Source organism: Liolophura sinensis, chromosome 7, assembly GCF_032854445.1.
Source record: "Liolophura sinensis isolate JHLJ2023 chromosome 7, CUHK_Ljap_v2, whole genome shotgun sequence".
In the NCBI taxonomy this organism is placed as follows: Eukaryota; Metazoa; Mollusca; class Polyplacophora; order Chitonida; family Chitonidae; genus Liolophura; species Liolophura sinensis.
Window position 1 is genome coordinate 42391673 of NC_088301.1, and position 17044 is coordinate 42408716.

Sequence of the window (17044 nt, forward strand, 5' to 3'; positions counted from 1 at the left end):
TTTTGAAATAATTTTCAATGATGTTTTCGGTTTACAATGTTAACGGTTGTCTATACGTATGTCTGTAGTCCGTTCATATACCGGTTTTGTTGACCAATATTCTAACTATATATTGTTTTGTTGACCAATATTCTATATATATATATATATATATATATATATATATATATATATATATATATATATATATATATATATATATATATATACTGTAATGGAGTTTGAAAAGCGTCATAGGCCTAGGTCTAATGAGAACAAATATATACAGTAACTTTAAAATATTTCTGAACTTGAATGTTGTCCCATTTGGTTTTGTTCCATTCTCTTAGAAACTAGTATATTGATCATAATTGACGAAAATTTTGGTTTTACAGTAAACTTCATCAAATGGTCTACTTTATCAATGACAGTTGTCACAGTACCTAGCCTACTAATTAATAACTATATAGGCCTACAAAATTTAAAGCGACAGAATTTACTTAGAATTATTCAAACTGACACTTCAAATCAATTCCCACACTTTGATACATTTGATAACAATTTACCGAGGGGACAATGCGCACCAACGTAACCCTACACCCTCCCTTTCATAGTATTTTTTGTGTTAAATCTAGCATATAATAATGATAAAAAGTGTCAGTACCCGAACTCTGGTTACCTCCCCTGCCCTAACAATATAAGACGACAGCTTAGCCCTATGCTGTATCTTCAAGGCAGCACCATCTATGTTGTCAAAACGACGGCAGAAGAGATGGTGGACTGCATGCCTGAAATGGAAAGTTCTCCTTTGGAAAGATGCTGTAACTTAAGTTCCAGATTCTGCGCGTACATTGATACGTGTACTATATGTTACCGGAAGCAAACTTGTACTAACAGTGAAGCAGCAAGTACTTTGAGTTCGACGCAAATATATTATTTTATCGGTATGATTATATATTACCACAACAACACTGTCCGAGGTCTACCTGTGTATACCCATGGTTACATAATAGAGATATATATTTAAAATATAGAGGTTTATGAGTACCGATGCATCATTACTTTGTGTGATGTGTATCTCCCTTTCCTGTGCATATGTGTTTGGTTCTCGGATATAAGCCACTCACTACCACACTACGGATACGAATATTTTGTGTGACTGTTGCATCCCTCAAATCGAGTATCACGAAGTGTTAGGAGAGAAACTGCTTCTGATGTGTCGGATCGACCGTAAGGAACGTTTTCCGCATCTTCACTTGCGCATTAAATCTTTCCTGGTGAAAGTTGATGTCAACCGAGTGGTCAGTTTTTTGAACACACGCACAACATAAAATTTAAGGCAGAAACAGAAAAAGCATAAGGGAGATCAATCAGAATATATTACTAATATTACTTCCTGGCTTATCTCCCCTTATATATTTGCTGATGGCGTTGTTTTTCTGGGTTGGCAGAAAGGGAGCTAAAGTATTATCTGAGCATGAAAACTCATTTTGAACCTAAAGCCATATCGAACTAATAAGATCTGGCACGGCTTTGTGGCAATTAGCTACCTATCTGTCTACACTTACCAGCAAACACAGTGAGTAAATCTTCACTTGTTATTGTGATAATGACACAATGCTATCCATATGCATACAAGCTTTAATTACTTTAGGTTGCGGCTTGAATATGATTATATATTTACTTGCATGTCATAACTAGATACTTAGGGGTTGTACTGCAGTTGCATAGCTATACCCATGTGTATGTTTGTTCACACAGCAGTTAATTACATTATATAATATATAAGATTAGAAATAATGATCTGCATTGATTATTCATGTGTGTAGGTCTGCTGGTGGAAGACCTTCTGTTATACCAGTATTCTGTTAAGCATACTCTTATATATATATATTGTGGCAACTGATATTTAATACAATACTGTAATTACTGGTTATAATATCACCTGGTCTGAACTCAGCATATAATTAATTTTGAAGAGAGCCACTTGTCACTGTTAAATGTCAGATAAATCACAATGTATTAGTGATTATATGTGCTTTGTGACCAACTTTTACACAAATCACTTTACTTTTTTTTACTTGTTTTCAGGAAGTGTTTGGGGCTTTCTGACATCTGACCAACACCTGAAGTAGTTCAAGCGAGTACATATATCCCTTTGACTGGAAAGGAGGAAGTTATATTTAGCATGTATATAAAAATAGAACAGCTAATTCTTCTAGATTTACACATTTGTAATTCAGCCTAAATTTTTCAGACTAGATTGAAACTAACAATCAGAAATCCTTTATAATTTATATGTTAAGACTATTTGATAAAGCGTTTCTGGAATGTTTAAGAACAAGTTCAAACTGTCATAGATTTCTATCCTAAATTTGGTGACCCTGACTCTGGACCCTCTGCTCCAAGGCTTGCCTTTGATCCTACTCCAAATGGAACCCATATATAAACTACTGCTACACTATATGTGCTACTAATGAAAGCAAAACAATGTCAAGGCTACAGCTTTGTGAGTATGAGGGTTACAGACTTCAGCTTCCTACAAACCTGTGTGAAGAGCAGCTACCGGTACCTGATTTCTAAGTAGGATTTCCCCTGAAATTATTAAACACACCAAATAAGTAATTTATGAATGTCAAAGTTTCTGCTACCAATTAACCCTTCAACAGAAAACATTTCAACCCAGAATCAGGATTAGTCATTGGTTGTTATATGGGCATATACCTGCAGGAATCGTCAGTCCTGACAGTGAGTAAATTGGTCCTATCTGCTTTGACATGTAAATTATTGAGGCTTTTAAGTCTTTCTAAATATTAGATGTATTCTTGAGCAATCAACATACATGTATAAAACATTGATTAGAGAATTTTTTGAATATATATTCTATATATTCTGGTACAAGCTCTTTAAACAAATTTGTATGAATTTGCTGATATATTTAAAAAAATATTTATTGATCTAACAAGGCCCAAATTAGCAAATATCTTGTTACCCTATACATACTTACGAACTACTGCCACATCCTCCATGATCAGATAGCTAGTAAAGTGTATACATTAATTGTTCAAACCCAAGAGTTTGTTGACCTTATAAATGATGTGGGTGTAACTGTACAGTAGGTTTTCTACATCATGTAAGTTCGCAAATCTGTCCAGTCTGTGGCTGGAATCAGTGTTGAGTATATGAAACATCGGTGATGTACTTCACAAGGTCACAAGTGTGAAGGGAAACAGTCATATACTCAGGATGTAGCCTGCATATTCCAGGCTTCCTGGATATCCCACTACAAAAATTTAGTCATTCTGACCAAGAGAAGAAGAGCTGTAATATAACAGTCTTACAGTTGTTCAGTTATTTACAGTTATTTATATTCAAGATTTACGCCTACATTATTGGATTATTTATTTCATATGACACATGAAAGTTTGTGCTTAAACATATATATATATATATAGATACATGGGATGTGATATAAAATTATGCATAAGAAATATACTTTAGTCAAGGTTTAATAAGCTTGCAAACTGATTAAATTATTTTCTGCTTGTGATTTACATGGCATGTATGCAAAATCTAAAAAGCATGTCAGCATGAAGTGGGTTGGTTAAAATATGTCAATTCATTCATTAACCTGGTTGTCAACGTGACATAAAAAGAGCAAAAGAAGTGTACAATAATGTAAAAGTGTAGTTACAGTTAAGAAATCTGTGTTTTGATTTTCGTCAATGCTTGTTGCGAAAAAGTGTTACTTTCAAGATTTAATGTACATGTAATGTACACTTTTGTACCCTTTTCAAAACTAATGGTATCCACTGATTGGTTACTTCAGCACAGAAGTTCTGAGACAAGCATTATTATTTCAAACACCCATGTTGATGTAATGTGTGTATGGAATTTAATACTTAGTTAAATATCAGTATTACTTGTGCACATCCATATATGCTATCCATCGCAACTGAAATATTGCTGAGTGTATGTGTCTGGTAGTGAGTCTTCCAAACCATGTCCCCCACCAAGAGAGCCCCAGCGTAAAGATGTTAATAGGGGCTTTGCAAGCATGTGGGCAGGTCAGACAGACCCATTCTCATGACTGGTATATAAGAGTTTCCTATCACTTAACAGTGTATTGCAACTCTCTCCTGACAGCTAGCCCCCTGCCTGCTTGAGAAAGACCATCCTGATAGCATCGGGCAGAAGAAAACAGACTCAGGAACTAAGGCACCATTCCCAGCTGAAGTGGTCCAGGGAACACCACAGATTTTACATACAACATGTCTGGTAAGAGTAGTCTGTTCTCTGTTTGAAGCATACGTGGGTACAATGATTAATGTTGGAACATTATGTTGTGCCTGTACTGTAACTTTTTGCTGTGGATTGATCAAAACATTGCTCGAGGTGTCGTTAAAAGTTGTGAAAATAGATAAGATTGTGAGATGTATTAGTGTGCTACAGATAATTAAGTAAGGCTGACTTTACCATGTTAAAATCTGCTTATCAGCAACTAGCATAGTTTTAAGTTTATAGTTCAGGAAGTGATTGAAGGGAACCATTGAGCATAGTATAGGTATGCATGGCTGAGTGTAAAGAAGGCGTGGCAGTGCATGGCCTTAGTATAAGTTCTTAGTGTTTTTGTCTGTTCTCCACATGTTACAGATAGTTCAGTGTACTGAATGTTAACTTCATTGTTGCACACGTATGGATACAGGCAATCAACATTTGTTTTAAAGATGCAGACTAGTTGTATATGCAGGTTAGTGAGTCACATCTCTGTTACTCTTGATAAATGTTTTCATTCTCCTCGTGCAGATAGCAAGCACATTTTGTATAATTACATTTCTAGATATCTCAAACAATCAGCGGTTAACAGGTGTACATGTATGTAATCAGTTCACTCTCATCTCAGGTCTGATTAACCAACAGCTCAAGAAACATAGTTTATATAGATAAACAAAAAAATATGATGTTAACTGAATTAATGCACAATAACATTTTAAAGAAGAAGAGTGAAACCGGTTTCTTATTAGCAGTTCATTATATCCACTGGGATAATCTAACTGACTGTTCAATAAACACCCCAACTCAAAAGTTTTTATTTGGCTTTTTATGGAATTTCATTTTTCATTTTTTCTCAATGTTACTTTCTTTAAATTTAAAAAATTTTTCTACTGTCCGAGGCTCTTTTTTTCTTTAAGTTCTGACACACAAAGAAAGAATATCTTAAGGATGGCATCACAAGTTAATATTATGACTTAAATTTTAAGAAATATTCATTCATTGTTTATACAGAGAATGGGCATATAGCCTTTTACAGTTATTTACTTTAAGGAAATGGCTTTTGTTAAAATGCACCTGAATGTGCAAATGTTGAGATGGTGTTTGGTTGATTATTGCTTTGTTTATGTTATAAATGGAAGTTTTGTGTATGTTATCGGAGTTTTTCCTTTGTGTTTACTTATCCTGTTTTTGTTTTGTTTTTTTAATTTTGTTTTTTATCTTATTTTTAATTTTTTTTTGGCATAAGTGAATTGTTGGATTGGGTAAAGAAATGCTGATTTCTTGAAAAAGAAACAAAACAAAACAAATATGATTCATCATAAATAAAGTGAATTCAAAAGTTTACCTAATATTGTGGTTTCATGGAAGAATCATTAAATCAGTAAAATGATTTTTTAGTACATCCTTCAGCTTGCACACTTGCACATGTTAGTTGAACCAGAGTGAGACTTTTATCATCATTTCTCAACCCTAAACTTTAAATATTTGTAGAAATGTTTACAAGTAAAGCATGAAATATAAACATTTGAGGTCCCATAGTTATGTTTATGTTGAAATACTTAACATAACTCCATGTGTCGAGCTATTTTAGCTTGAATACACAGATTGTTTGGACTACATGGTTGCTTATGAGTCATCTTGCTCTGTATATGTTTTTATTCTGACATTGCTAACATCTTTTGTGACGTGGAGGTATAATATGTCATAAGGAAGTGGGAGTTTTTTTTTTTTTGACAGCTTTGTGATCCATATAATGATTTTACGTATCAAATATACAATCTGCTTTCTCTGTATAGGGCTGTAAACCCTATTTCTTTCAAAATTTGTGACACCTGGTCTGCTCATTTTAGCCAATATATGTGTAATTCTAGGAGGAATATTGAGTTTCTTTTTGCTCACATGATTAGACCATCTAATAAACAACATATCCATGTCTTTACTTTTCCAAAAGGCTGCTAAAGAAATGTAATATTCTGCTTTCAACACGACTAATATCTTTCCCAAATTTTAGAAGAATTAGAGTACTTGCATGTATACCCAAACCTAATCGTACATATATATATACAGCTATCAGCTTAAAAGTTTTTCAAGAGGAAAACAATCAGAGAAGACTTGCAACCTGTTTTAGAAGTTTAGTTATAAAATGCCATATAATTGTCCATACCCACATCATTGGGTTGTCTGGTTCATGAAACTTCTTAATTACATGTAGATACATTTGCTTTAGTATTCAATTAGTACATGTGTGTACAAGTATGTATATGTATGTATTATACATATACGGCTTTGTACTACTCCATACTTGTCCTTGTGTCATATGCAAGCTAAGGGTCTCTGGTATGCATTAAAAAAACAGATTTCTTCTTCATTCATGCATTGGTCGCTTGATAACGAATATTTATAAGTTTGAAGGAGGGGATTAAAGGTGGGTTAGCATATGCAAAGATGCCAGTTTAATATGGGCAGACTACTCAGCATCTGTTGAGCCTAGGGGTATAGTGGATTTGTAGCTGTTGGTGGCCAAGTTCCTATTTAGCTGTTTATAAAGTTGAAGAGGAAGTTGAGGGTCAGTTTTGAATGGGGTACCCCCTCCTTGTGCACCCCATTTGTACATTCCCACTTGCCACACATGTCTGGCTTGTGGGAGTAGTTTTTAAGGGAATGACTAATCCAGCAAAGCTTCTCACACTGATAGTAACCTAGGAGAGGTTCAACAACCTACCTGAATAATTTGTCACAGCATGAAATTTACACAGGACTGTGACTGTAGGTGGGGAGGTATTAGACTGAACAATACTGGTGACACAAAGACACTGTGACTTCACTCCATCCACATGATAACTGACAAACTATTCTTTTCATAATTACATGTCTCTTGTTAGCATGTGTCTTTATCTACTATATTGTACCATACTATTACTTGATGGCAGCTTTTTTTTCTGTTTTATAGAAATAACTTTTAGAGTCCTGTCAAGTATGTTTTGAATCATAAATACATTTGAGATCATTTTAGCATGACCATTTTTACATCATGTTTCTTTGATTTTAATGTTTAAAGCAAAACACATTTCAGGCCGTTTTATTATTCCCATTGTTTCTGTTTCTCCCCCCCCCCCCCATAAACCTGACAACTGTCATATAAGTGAAGAAACAACAGTTAGTAAGTAAACCAGGTGCTAGGCACCCTAATCCAATTTCCTGCCTCCCCCCCCCCCCCACACAGCAAATAAACAAAAAAAAATTCTTCACCAACATATATGCAAAAAATTGTAGAATGTTATATAGTGTCCATCAAATACATATAATAAACCTGCAGTAATAACAGTGGCCATGAGCGACGAGATAAAAATTTAAACAGACAGGGACCCTCCGTACATATTGAGGTTTAAAAAGCTGAAGATATATATGTAAAGCAGCATTGCTAGGATCCATTGTAAGCACTTCCCTGTTGCTTAAGCTGTATATAAAACTGCTTAACATGTAGAAAGTGTAACACGAATACCCTGTTTCTGTGTCTGTTGATATGGCTGACCCATTTTATCTGATATCTGATATTAGTCAGATGGCACAAAATGTTCCACCTTTTATTCATGGTTTTGTAACTTTTCACTTCCTTCTTAGCATAAGAATTGTGGTCGTACATTCACTGCTGGATTTTTTCTCTGCGTAACTTGTTGTAGCATTTACAGCAAACGGCCAGCTACTTGTTTGGTGTACTTGGTACTTTTTTATCAGATAATATTGACACGGTCAGTTTTGCCTTTGGTGTGAAATGTATTGAGCATTATGGTAATAAGGGTGGGGCATTGATTAGTCAGAGAAAAGTAACTATGCTTGATCTCAGTATCACATGTATGTTACACCACCCATTTTGATGTCTGTGGTAATACTATTATGTCTGTGCTTGTTAAGTAATCAACTGCAGTGAGAGGTCCAACGTGATAAAGGGTTACAGCTATGTATAAAGTTAGCTTAGGAAACTCTGTACGGTACTTTGCTGATAACCTGAATGTACATGGTGTTTATCCACGCCTAAAAAAAAACACTTAACTTGTTTACTTATCTTGTGTGAGGTATAAATGAATAAATGTAAGCTTTTTGGTATCTAATGATATAAATAGGACCTGTCCAAACCGACAGATTATAGAAATTATTTTCCTGATCTAACAGATTTATCTCCCCTAGATGCTGTGAATAAAATCATGCAGAAGGAAGCACATGTACATAAACTTGTGTGGCCCAACTTTGTAGGGCGTGTATGCTTGGGTGTGGGTAGTTGAATGAATGCATGATTGTAAGTAAATAAGACTGCATGGCTATCATATGATTTAGCCATTATAGATGGTCACACCGCAAGATATGTTGGATCATGAAATTTTTATCTTAATTACACTTTATATAATTGATGTCATAAATGAGGTGTACACCTGTGTATATCTAATTATATGACTCAAGAATGAATTAATAACAACGTCATGCATTGGAAGTCCTGTATTTACCCTAAAAATCCACCTACAAAGTAGGCTACATGATATAATATTTAGAGGCATATAAAGATACAATATTTAGAGGCATATAAAAATAAAAACAAGTATTTACTTACGGTGTTAGAACTTACAGTTTCTCAAAAAAAAAAAAAAAAAAGAATTCAAAACACCTTTACAAGACAACCAGGACTCTTAGATTATAGCAAAATGTGCACCTATGTCATAGACAAACTTTTAGGACAAATACAATAAGTATTTAAACACCGAGTTTTTCCTCAGTTATTATCTATACAGGTCACTGCATTCATTGATTTGGGCAAGCGATAGAGCATTTATTACTCGCTGGTTACATGCAGTAATGTGGGTCAGTTAATGAACAGGGTTAACATTGTAAATCGCATATATATCTCTAGATGCACAAACTTGATAGTTTATTGTTGTTTTTTGTAGTATTAATTTTATCTTAAAACATTAAAATATGTGGAGTATAACAATATATTTAGCACTGTTATTTAGGTGGGTGAAACTTTCTTGATTTTGACTTTGAAAATATTTAAATGTTGTACTTAATTTTTGTGTTTAAATTTGTTTTTTGTTTATACTGCTATACATGAATACTGAGTGATAATTTGAAATGTATATTTGCACTTTATTGTAATTTGTTCTGTTCACGGTCAGACCTATGTTTTCAGGGCTGGGTTACACTTTCTTATTTGATAACAAACTTTGAAATTTTATTTGTTTTACTTACTTATGTCTGTTTCGAACTATGTATTTTTCTGACAACTGCAATCAGCATGCTATACCCCTGGTTTCTCATAACACCAATTTTTCATTTTGGAAATACTTGCAAAGGATTAAAATTTAAAACTTTCTGGTTGTAGGTCTTGTGAAAGCCAAGAAATATGACTGGAAGGATTCCAACCTGGCTCTGTTTGGATCGGACACAGAGAAGCAGGTCAAAAGTAAGTAGATATTCCAGAAATCAATTTGTTTTATTTTTGCCCAAAAACTTCATGTGTATTAAAAGACTGATTTGAGTTTATTATGTAAAGGTAATTCATCTAATGAGTGTATTTTAGTGTTTGTTTACATGTCATGTGTATTCCGAGTAGATTTATTTAGGAGTTCTTGACTACATTGAAATTGTTAAAGGTATCAGTTGTGGTAATAGATCATTGACTATAGTATGTATGCTTTGTACTTTAACACCTGTAATCGTACTTGCATTTTACCTGCAGAGGAGTCTGCTGAGCAGGAGGAGAAATGGCACTCAGCAGGACAGGAGCCTGGTCTTCAGATATGGAGAATTGAAGTAAGTATCACTTCTGGCTTGTTGAACAATATTCTGGCTATCAGTAATTAAAAGGCATTTAGAAGAAATTATCAAAGAATAATGTTTAAGTAGATGTGTAGTATATCCAAACATTGTACCACAATGTATACACAGCACAACAATATACATCCACAGTGTTCATACATAGAACCACAATGTACATTCATACACAGTATCACAATGTCATTTATAAACAGTATCACAGTGTACATTCATGCATACAAGTGTTCCACCATGATGTATGTTCATACATACAATTGTAGTACTACAATGGATATTCATACCCTGAATGTTTGTACATGTACCACAGTGTACATTCATACACAGTACCACAATGTTCATACATACACAGTACTACAATGTATACACAGTACCACAATATACATCCACAGTGTTCATTCATACATAGAACCACAATGTACATTCATACACAGTATCACAATGTACATTCATACCCAGTATACAAGCATAGTACCATGATGTATGTTCATACATACAGTTGTAGTACTACAATGTATATTTGTACCTTGAATGTTTGTACATGTACATCCATACTTGGTGCACATATGTATAAAAGTTCACAATAGTGGATATGTTCTACACTGATGCCTATATTCTTGTCTGTTTACCGAGCTCTTATAAAACCTAGTGGCACAACTGATATTTTTTTAAACTGTAAACACAAATCAAAGTCCACCAATGATAGCTGTACGTGCTATTGACATACTGTCTGCATTCTTGGCTTTATCATTGCATAATAAACAATATCCAGAAATGTAAAAGTAAACATAACTATTTTCAATATATCTGTGGTAATAACAATATTTTCTGTTTTCAGAGCTTCCAGGTCGAAGATTGGCCCAAGGAGGAATATGGTCGATTTTACAATGGAGACTCCTACATTATTTTGAATGTAAGTCAATAATTAACATTAAAGCAAGATTCCTACTACTGGTCCCTTCTGGGACATGTTTGAATATATATCTTTATATGAGTATTCACTTAAGGCTTGTCAAGTCAGTAATTTTCAGTAAAAATGAAAATGAATAGTGAAAATAATTTACAGAGAGTAATAATATGGTAAGTGTTGTAACCATATCTTTTTTCAGACTTATCAGAAAGATGACTCAGAGGAGCTGTTGTATGATGTCCACTTCTGGATTGGAAAAAACAGCAGTCAGGTATATAAGCTCATGTTGACAGTGTATCTTCCACAGAGACAGTATATACTTGAATAATAAGCTGATAAGACGCCATTGAACTATAATCTGAGACATGTATGTAAAAATTTAACAGTATGCTATATTTGCCCCAAAAAGATGTCTAAATAGTGCATGTTAGAGGCTAATAAAGATCATAAAATAATACTTTTGGAGTTTTTTTTTTTTTGGTGTGAAGAACAAGCCTCAAAACGCCTTTCTAAGATCAGCAGAACTCTCAGAATTAGACAAAATGGATAGCTTACATGACTTAGTCATGCACGAAATATCAGGTCAGATTGGAATCTAAATCTTTGTATAATGCATTTTATTTCTTCCCCACTTGACCATTTTTGTTAATAGTGCAAATTATGAATACATGTTCTTATGTTTGTTTTTTTTTATTACTGTCAGGATGAGTACGGTACCGCCGCGTACAAGACTGTGGAGCTGGACACTTACCTGGATGACAAACCTGTCCAGCACAGGGAGGTCATGGGTCATGAGTCTGAAATGTTCAGGTCATACTTCAAAACTATCCAGTAAGTTCAACAGTTACAACATCCAGCGTCACATATTGAAGATGATTTATTTTAAGATACATATTTAATAGCGTGAAGTCATTTCTTTTAAATTTATATTAAAACAAGAAATATATGGACATCTAGTATGCAGGGAGATGTACATGTACTTGAAAGATACATAGCATTTGATCAGATCTTTTACATTTATGTTAAAACAAAAAGTACAGGGACGTACATTTATTATTGAGAAAGATGTATGTGGATAATAAATAACATTTTGTCAGTTCATCCAAATTTCTATTAAAACACACAGGAGTTTCTGTCAACGATTTTGCCAAACAAAACACAAAGCTAGGGTGTCTGTAATTGTTTTTCTGTGCATTTCCAATCTGCCTTATATGTGAGAGAAACATTGTACCTTCTTGATTTCAGGACAATGGAAGGTGGAGCCAAGTCTGGATTCCGTCATGTTGAGCCAGAACAGTACCAGCCACGCCTTCTGCGTTTTAATGGTCAGAGGAAAACAGTCACCATCAGAGAGGTAAGCAGGCATAAACCTTGCAGGGTATTTGGAGGTGATTTGCACCGTTTGACTACTCTTTAACCACCGTAATTTGGTAAGGTTTTCCAGCAACGGAAGCAGGGAAAAGTTGAACAGGAGTATACAGGAGTCCTTTATACTGTATTGGTGAAGAAGTGTTTATCGTTATGGAAACATAATGTGCTAGTCTTTAATAACTAGGAACTGAAGTAGTGATATTAGTGTGTAGAGATGTATTATTGTAAAGTGTAGACGGATAAAGAATACAACATGTCAGAAACATTTTTTTCTACTACGTTAAGCAGTCATTTTGTGTCATTTTTACCTTATTTTATTTTTCAAACATAAAACAGGTGCCTCTTCTGAAAAGTAAGCTTAATTCTGGAGATGTGTATATATTGGACATGGGAAAGCAGATCTACCAGTGGAATGGGACTGATTGCAACAAGGATGAACGATTCAAGGTAGTTTCTATTTAAAAAATCAGAAGTTTGAATTAAATTTAATGAAGAAAGACCAGTTTTAATGCCTCATTAATGCATGTCATTCTACATGTAATGTGAAATGACCTGTGGTATAATTGTCTAAACAAAAATTGTTTGATAATGATTTTGTACAGGCAATGCAGTATGTCCAGGAGCTGGAATCAGAGAGGGGAGGAGCCTCAACTGAAGTTCTGGATGAAGATTCTGTCTCAAAATCTGTAAGTTATTTTTCTAATTCAAATAGTACGTGAAGAACATAAATTAATTTTTGCCCTTTTTGATTTGATTAATTTTAAGAAATAATTTCACATTTGGGATGGAATTCTTGGAAAGAATGATAACTGTTGTTGTTTACAAAAGTAAAAGTAGCGTAGAAGTCTTGAAACCTACTGATCAAAGAAAAAATAATTTTGGGATGGGATAAAAGTACGCCTGTTTTAAACTGTTTTACAATGTTGGCAAAAAATTATATTTTGAATAACAAAACAAACTAGGAACACATATGTTTTACTTCATGAAAAATGTATTGAAATATACAGAGAAGTATATTTCAATAGCTTTAGGAAGAGAATCCCAATTTATTGAAAAGTGGGCTATGTTTTGGAATTATTTTGAAAACGTGTATTTAGAAAGGTTAGATTATTTGTTAACAACCTTATTTCTCCCTGCTGACAAAAAAGTCTGGAAACCTCCCATACCTAGTAGGGTTTAAGTTGTGTTTGCTGAGATCAGTGTTTTCTGACTGTTGAGCATTTTGTTCACCTGTACAGCATGAGTTCTATGAGGCCTTGGGAGATGGGGATCCCGAGGAGGACGAGTCTGACGAGGAAACTGAGGAGGAGGAGAAGGTCCTGATGAGGTAAGTACATGTAGTTTATATGGCTGGCTGCTGAACTGGCTGTATGGATGACTTCATTGCTGACTGAACCCACAGTTGGCTTAATTACTGGTTTCTGGTTTGTGTGAATGGCTGTGTGACTGACTGCTGGCCTGGCTGTATGGATGACTTCATTGCTGACTGAACCCACAGTTGGCTTAATTACTGGTTTCTGGTTTGTGTGAATGGCTGTGTGACTGACTGCTGGCCTGGCTGTATGAATGACTTCATTGCTGACTGAACCCAAGATTGGCTTAATTACTGGTTTCTAGTTTGTGTGAATGGCTGTGTGACTGACTGCTGGACTGGCTGTATGGATGACTGCATTGCTGACTGAACCCAAGATTGGCTTAATTACTGGTTTCTAGTTTGTGTGAATAACTATGTGACTGACTGCTGGATTGGCTGTATGGATAACTGCATTGCTGAATTAACCCAGGATTGGCTTAATTACTGGTTTCTGGTTTGTGTGAATGGCTGTGTGACTGACTGCTGGAATGGCTGCATGGATGGCTGTGTGGTTGTCTGTATGGATGTCTATTGATGCAGATAGGGGTGGGGTGGGGGTAGGGGAAGTGTTGTGTTTGAGAATCTGTTTGTCTGAGTGTTAATATACATAGATGGCAGGGTTGAAAAAGTCTGTATGAGTGTTGGGGGGGAGGGGGGCAAAGCATCGTGGATGAGAATCTGTGGTAATGTACACAGATGGCAGGGTGTAAACTGTAAACAGTTTAAGAGTCGCTGTGAATGGCTGTGTGGCTGATTGCTGGACTGGCCGCATGGATTGGTGGATGTCTGACTTAATGGATATCTGTTACTGCAAGTGGGGTGGGAGAAACATTTTGTCTGATTAAGATTGATCTATCTTATCCAAGGCCTGACAATCTATCTGAGTGGTAATGTACATAAATGGTAGGGTGTTTTTGTATACAGTTTAAGCGACTGTATGAATGGCTGTATTTTGTATTTGTCCTTTTTGTATTTTTTGCATACCTCTTGCATATTCAAGTGTTAATTGCAAGGATGTATGGTTAGCTGTTAATATTATGTTAAGTGATATTTACTATAAGAAATGATTATGTCTTGTTATTTAAATCATTTAGAAACGAAATCTTTCCGAATCTGGGTGACTTAAAAATGGATAGATATTTCACAGTTTTATTTTTCTGTGTTTCAGGTACACGGAGGGTGATGGAAGCGAAGTGAAAAGAGGAGACATAACTTCTGAAGATCTGGTTTCCAATGTAAGTGCCTTTTGTAAGCATGCTCTTTATCTCTTACTCTGTTGCGTCTTATTAGTCGAATATATGAAATTCGTCAGCGAAATCTATGTGTTCTTGGTACTAGCCCTTAATACCATTCAAACTGTCAAATAGATACAAATTGCTTTTATTTCCATCTGTATTTATATATTTCAGTTACAGTTTATAATGGAGGTATTGCAAAATCTGTATATGGAAAAATATAAGTTAATATAAGTATTAATTACAGTTACAGTTATCATTGTCCAAGTTGTTGTCTAATGTTTATTCTGTTACAGGATGTATTTTTAATAGACACTGGCAAGGAAGTGTTTGTGTGGGTAGGCGCTGATGCCTCCCCGAATGAGAAGAAGAATGGCTTCTCCTATGCTCATGTAAGTCTATCTACCAGACTAATAAAATCTCAGTGGCGTGGTCCCCATTAGCATACCCATAGCAAGCTTCTAGCATTCATGTACCATTCTTGAAGCTTTTACATGCTGAGTTTGTAAGATGACACCTGTTTTGTTCCTTGTTTTACAGACATCGTGACACCAAAAAATAAAAAAAAAAACGTAAAAAAAAATTAAATTAAAAATCCGTTTTTTAAAGGTATGCTTTTTATGATTTTCTGGAAATCTCTGGACTACTGCCCTGTTCTAAAGATCCAGTTATCTTGATTTGGCTTGCATTGAGTAGCTTGAATCTGTCACGCACGAAATCCTCGCACAATCCTGCTGTGTAGTATATTATGCTGATAGTTTTACTTATTGTGAGGTAATACAGCCCAGGGCACATCTTCACTCCTGACTATGGAAGGGTTAGTGTGATTATCTGTGTTTTTGTTCTTTTTTCTGCAGTCATACCTCAAAGGCAAGGAAAAGAGCTACCCACCTGTTACAATTGTTAAGGAGGGACAGACGAATGCTGCTCTGGAAATGGCACTCTCTGCATAGGCATCACCTGACCAAATCTAACAGTACATCTAGTTGGCTGTCTTTGTTAAAGAGCTGCCTTGCATTGTGCTTCTGTCAGAGGCTTTACAAATTATTTTGTTATCTATGATTTATATATCACTGTATCAAAGTCATTTTCTACTGTAGCTTCATATTTTTTTTTATGTTGTTATTTTGATATACATGTAGCTTTTCTTATTTTTTGGCAGTTTACATTTTCTATGACTACACATGACTATATTTAGCTTATAATTTATAATAGCCATAGCTCCCAGCTTTAAAATGTTGACAACCAATTTTTGTTCTAAAAAAATTTGAACCACTATTAAATGATGGTAACATCATGACTTGGTGCTACATTTGAATCATACCCTTTTACTAATAATGATTAATATTGTTAAGGTTATTAATAAAAAGTGTTACAATGCCTTTACCCAATTAGTGCAATAGTGTTAGTTACCTGCTTGTACAAATATAATGCAAGCTCGCTGCTCATTGTTCAAGTCTGTGGCAAGGCCTTCCATTGAGGGCAAAATACTCATGTCTGTAATGGGCATTAACTCTTAAATCTGTATGGGTTGTAAATTGTTGAAATATATATTATTTCGTAAAGAAAAAAAATTTTCTGTTAGTGAAAATTTCTGTCAAATTATCTTGGATGTTCTGTCATTTTAGAAATAAAGTAATCTGCGGAGTCAGTATTATGCTCATTGTCAAAAACTGTGTTCAGTTTAAAACTGTTGTAAGAATACCCACTGATTAAATTGTCCCAAAACCTGCTCTAATTTAGCTAATTACAATGATACAACAAGAACTGTGCAAATGGTACCTAATGTGACTTAAGTGTCCAGCGCTTATGATGAAAATAAACATTTAGATCTTGTCATATCTTTGTTTTATGTGCTTTGCAAGAAAAATGTAGGACTTTTTCCTTACTGTAATTGGTTATGGTATAAGGTGCAGTAATTTCGAGGGATTATGTGCTGTACCACTCGGCCTTGGGTGATGAGACATTGGTGTCTTGGCAAAGAGATTATTGGATGCAAAAATGTCAATTTCATCAAGATAATCACAAATTCATGAGAAAAAATAATGTGATTAATAGCGTCTTTGACGTTACCCTGGCTTGTACAAGCTGTACGAT

At 34.7% G+C, this 17044-nt stretch overlaps 1 protein-coding gene across 1 annotated transcript; it reads left to right on the forward strand.

Moving 5' to 3' along the window:
* The first annotated feature begins 1445 nt into the window (after positions 1-1445).
* LOC135469851 (gelsolin-like protein 1) lies at positions 1446-16786 on the forward strand. Its single transcript, XM_064748473.1, has 15 exons — positions 1446-1558; positions 2071-2119; positions 4126-4257; positions 9626-9706; positions 9983-10056; positions 10916-10990; positions 11187-11258; positions 11691-11818; positions 12233-12341; positions 12695-12805; positions 12961-13044; positions 13597-13685; positions 14881-14947; positions 15244-15339; positions 15805-16786. Exons 3-15 carry the CDS (start codon positions 4251-4253, stop codon positions 15898-15900), a joined length of 1089 nt encoding a protein of 362 aa, XP_064604543.1. The 5' UTR covers positions 1446-1558; positions 2071-2119; positions 4126-4250; the 3' UTR covers positions 15901-16786.
* The last annotated feature ends 258 nt before the right edge of the window (positions 16787-17044 follow it).

What these genes read in the sequence shown, in the direction of transcription:
- LOC135469851 (XM_064748473.1), top strand. An exon ending in ACAAGGATGAACGATTCAAG is followed by an intron (nt 12,806 to 12,960) that starts GTAGTTTCTATT and finishes GATTTTGTACAG; the next exon opens with GCAATGCAGTATGTCCAGGA. An exon ending in AAGATTCTGTCTCAAAATCT is followed by an intron (nt 13,045 to 13,596) that starts GTAAGTTATTTT and finishes TCACCTGTACAG; the next exon opens with CATGAGTTCTATGAGGCCTT.